This window comes from Perkinsus marinus (assembly GCF_000006405.1).
Source record: "Perkinsus marinus ATCC 50983 genomic scaffold scf_1104296967332, whole genome shotgun sequence".
NCBI classification, from domain to species: domain Eukaryota; phylum Perkinsozoa; order Perkinsida; family Perkinsidae; genus Perkinsus; species Perkinsus marinus.
The window spans coordinates 1-2,973 of record NW_003203601.1 but is presented as its reverse complement, the minus strand read 5'-3'; the positions used below and the strand labels follow the sequence as shown (position 1 = coordinate 2,973).

At 41.0% G+C, this 2,973-nt stretch overlaps 1 protein-coding gene across 1 annotated transcript; it reads right to left on the bottom strand.

Annotated features, from left to right (window-relative positions):
- Window positions 1–936: 936 nt before the first annotated feature.
- Window positions 937–2,927, bottom strand: Pmar_PMAR026146 (iron-sulfur cluster assembly protein, putative; the record flags this gene model as incomplete). Its single annotated transcript, XM_002768739.1, has 5 exons — window positions 937–1,014; window positions 1,454–1,554; window positions 2,316–2,450; window positions 2,596–2,690; window positions 2,851–2,927. The coding sequence occupies 5 exons, from the start codon at window positions 2,925–2,927 to the stop codon at window positions 937–939; spliced, it is 486 nt and encodes a 161-aa protein (XP_002768785.1).
- Window positions 2,928–2,973: the final 46 nt, after the last annotated feature.

Below are 2,973 nucleotides of genomic sequence, written 5' to 3'. Positions count from 1 at the left end.
CAATTGATTATTAAAATTAAGTTTTATTGCACAAGTATTGAGTGATTGCTTTGCGTTCCGTGTGGGACTCGGAAATTTCCCTGGAATCTGCGGTTTTTAGGGAAAAATACCCGCTAGTGACACTGTTCGGATTGCAAGAGCTTGGAACACAGACTCGGATGAAATTCTAACTTGGACATAATTTTTTCCCTCCGACCGAGTATTCGGACTCAAAAAATTGAGCATTTGATCAGCTCCACATCACTTTCATATTCGGCCTGAGTTTTCAACTCTTTGAAAATTTGCCTTCTTTTCTGACTTTCTACCTACGAGTTTTACTTGTTAAGATTTGCCCGCCCCGTTATAGCTGCAACTCATCGATTATGCTATTTGGTGCGATGAACAATCATACTTATTATGCAACTCTCAGGCTATTTCGTATTGCGTTTCATATGGCTAGTAGCCTAACAAGTAACTAAGTAAAACTCGTCATTAAATGAAGTGTCCTAACTGTTCAAATTTGCAACGAAATAACTTGGCTTATCAAGAACGTACCGACTTCAATCAATGACGTTAATTTTGGCTGATCGAGTAGACTCCAAAATTTCAAGAAACTATCCGATTTAGCCCTTGGAAGTTCACGTAATAAACTTTTTCAAGTGACTGTTCGTCACTTGATACAGTCACTTGATTCGTCTTTGACACAATCTATTCGTTTGCATCACCGTGATACTATGCAGAGGCTTCACAAACTTGCATGTCTCCACACTTTCTATGGTCTCGATGTCTTGATGTTCTAAACTCAAAACCAAGATTCCTATAACATAATAACCGATGACCTGCAAACATAAAAACTCAGCGATACGGGTCATTTTGAACAACGCCATCGTCGATTCCAATGATTGAGTCATACAATAAAAGGAGGATAAGCATATGTCAATGATACGTAGATAACTTTTAGACAACTGTAGCTTCCTCAGCGCCCTTCAAAGAGCTTCGTTTGCGCTCATAATCAGCCAGAGCTGCGTGGACCGCCTGAAGTGACGATATCAAAAGGCGGAGCCGCAAACTCGAGTCTTAACTAGCAGTATCGAGCATCGCAGGTTGCGTACACAATAGGACACGCGACATCGAAACCTCAAAATGCTATATCATTTCTTTAATTTGAACATCGCGAGCTCACAACAAAAGCGAAGAAGTTCGTTCACTCCTTGACAAAGATTAGCGGAACTCAGATAGAAAATGAATTTCCATATGAGACTAAAACCACGAACTCTGAGCAAAATATAAGGTACATCTCTCTGCTTCTATTCACCATAGCCATTTAACCCGACTTTAGTGAAGAAACTTCTACCAAGTATGCACCAATATTGATGAAACTGTGTGACATCGAAACCGCTCTAATTGAGACAGTTTTTCTTGGATTCGATTAGAAAATAATAAATTTCCAATTTCACCGAACGGATCATCCTACCTCTTCGACGAGGAGTGAGCAGTGGATCTTCACCGGGGGCAGTTTGAGATAGCCAGAAATATCCGTGTTCTTCAACTCGGAGGCTTCCTTCTGAGTCTTACCTGACTAAAAGACTATTTTAAACAACCCAAGTTGTGCATAAAACGACGCGGGGATAGTTGAATAGAGTAAAATACACACTGTAGGATAAGCCTTCTAGCACACAAAGTATGTCTGTCCCCATTGTGCCATCCTCCGTAGCCTAGCCTAGCTCAGCAATGTATGAGGGCTACATATGAAGTTCTAACGAGTTGGATAATAATCTTAATCTGCTGTTAAGTTAGTCTAATAAAACTCAATTGAATCACAATATAGAACTGATAGTGAAACCGTCAGCTTTATCATTCCGATCGACTCACCTTTGTTTCAAACTACTTATAAGAGGAGTGTGTTTGTGAATTCAAAGTCCAACGCCTACTACGACAACGCGGCTCGATTAGACTCGCATCTATGCACATTAGCTTTCGAGCGATCAGTTTTAGCCTTTTAAACTGTCTACTTCCGAGAGGTGATTAAAACTGGGTATAGCAGTCGCTCATCAGATGAGACCGTATAAAACGATGATACCACATATGAGTAATACAAGTATAGAGTGTTTTGACCATGAACACCCTTGAAGGAAAATTTGCACATGGTCAACTACATGTGAAAATTCCGGGAAAGACTGATTGATTTCTGTACACTTCTACCCTAATTCGTATACAAACTCCTATAATTAGTGAGAAAACTCCTGAGTTCAACTGAGGAGAGCGCACATTGCAAGCCATATACTTTGTAGCATGAGAAGTGATATACAGTTGGGAAGTTAGAACAGAGAGCTCACCCTTGATCATCTCAGTAGCAAGACTACTGCTCGCAATCGCCGAACCACAACCGAACGTCTTGAACTTAGCGTCTTGAACAACACCGTCTTCTATTTTAACTTGAAGTTGGACGACATCACCACAAGAGGCTTTACCTGAACAACGACAATGGACGAGTTTCACGCGAATAACACTAGTGAAAAACATATTGCACATTCCACTACGAGGAAAACAATAGTGTTACGTCTGATGATTTGCATTCGCCACTTCACATTGGAATGGCGACGAGCATAAACTCACCAACAACGGCAGTGCCAACACTGGGGTCCTTCTTGTCGAGTTTTCCGGCATTTCGAGGGTTCTTGAAGTGATCTAACACGTTATCATGATAGTATCTGCAAAAACCACTTCACAGTGTAAGCTCTGCGGAGTTTCCTCACTAACTATAGTAGTTTACATGCAAATTCGAATAGAAATGAGCTAAAACCAATGAAAAATCAAAGTTTTCATATTGTCACCACCACGTGCATATTCTCCCAGGCGTCACTAAATCACCTCTTCTGAGCAGCACATGAGCACCACGCCGAAGTGATACGAGATGCCGCACCAGATGGGAATATAGGGCGGAGCATTAGGATGAAGCTTGTCAAGACTATGACAAGCGAGAATCTTTCTATG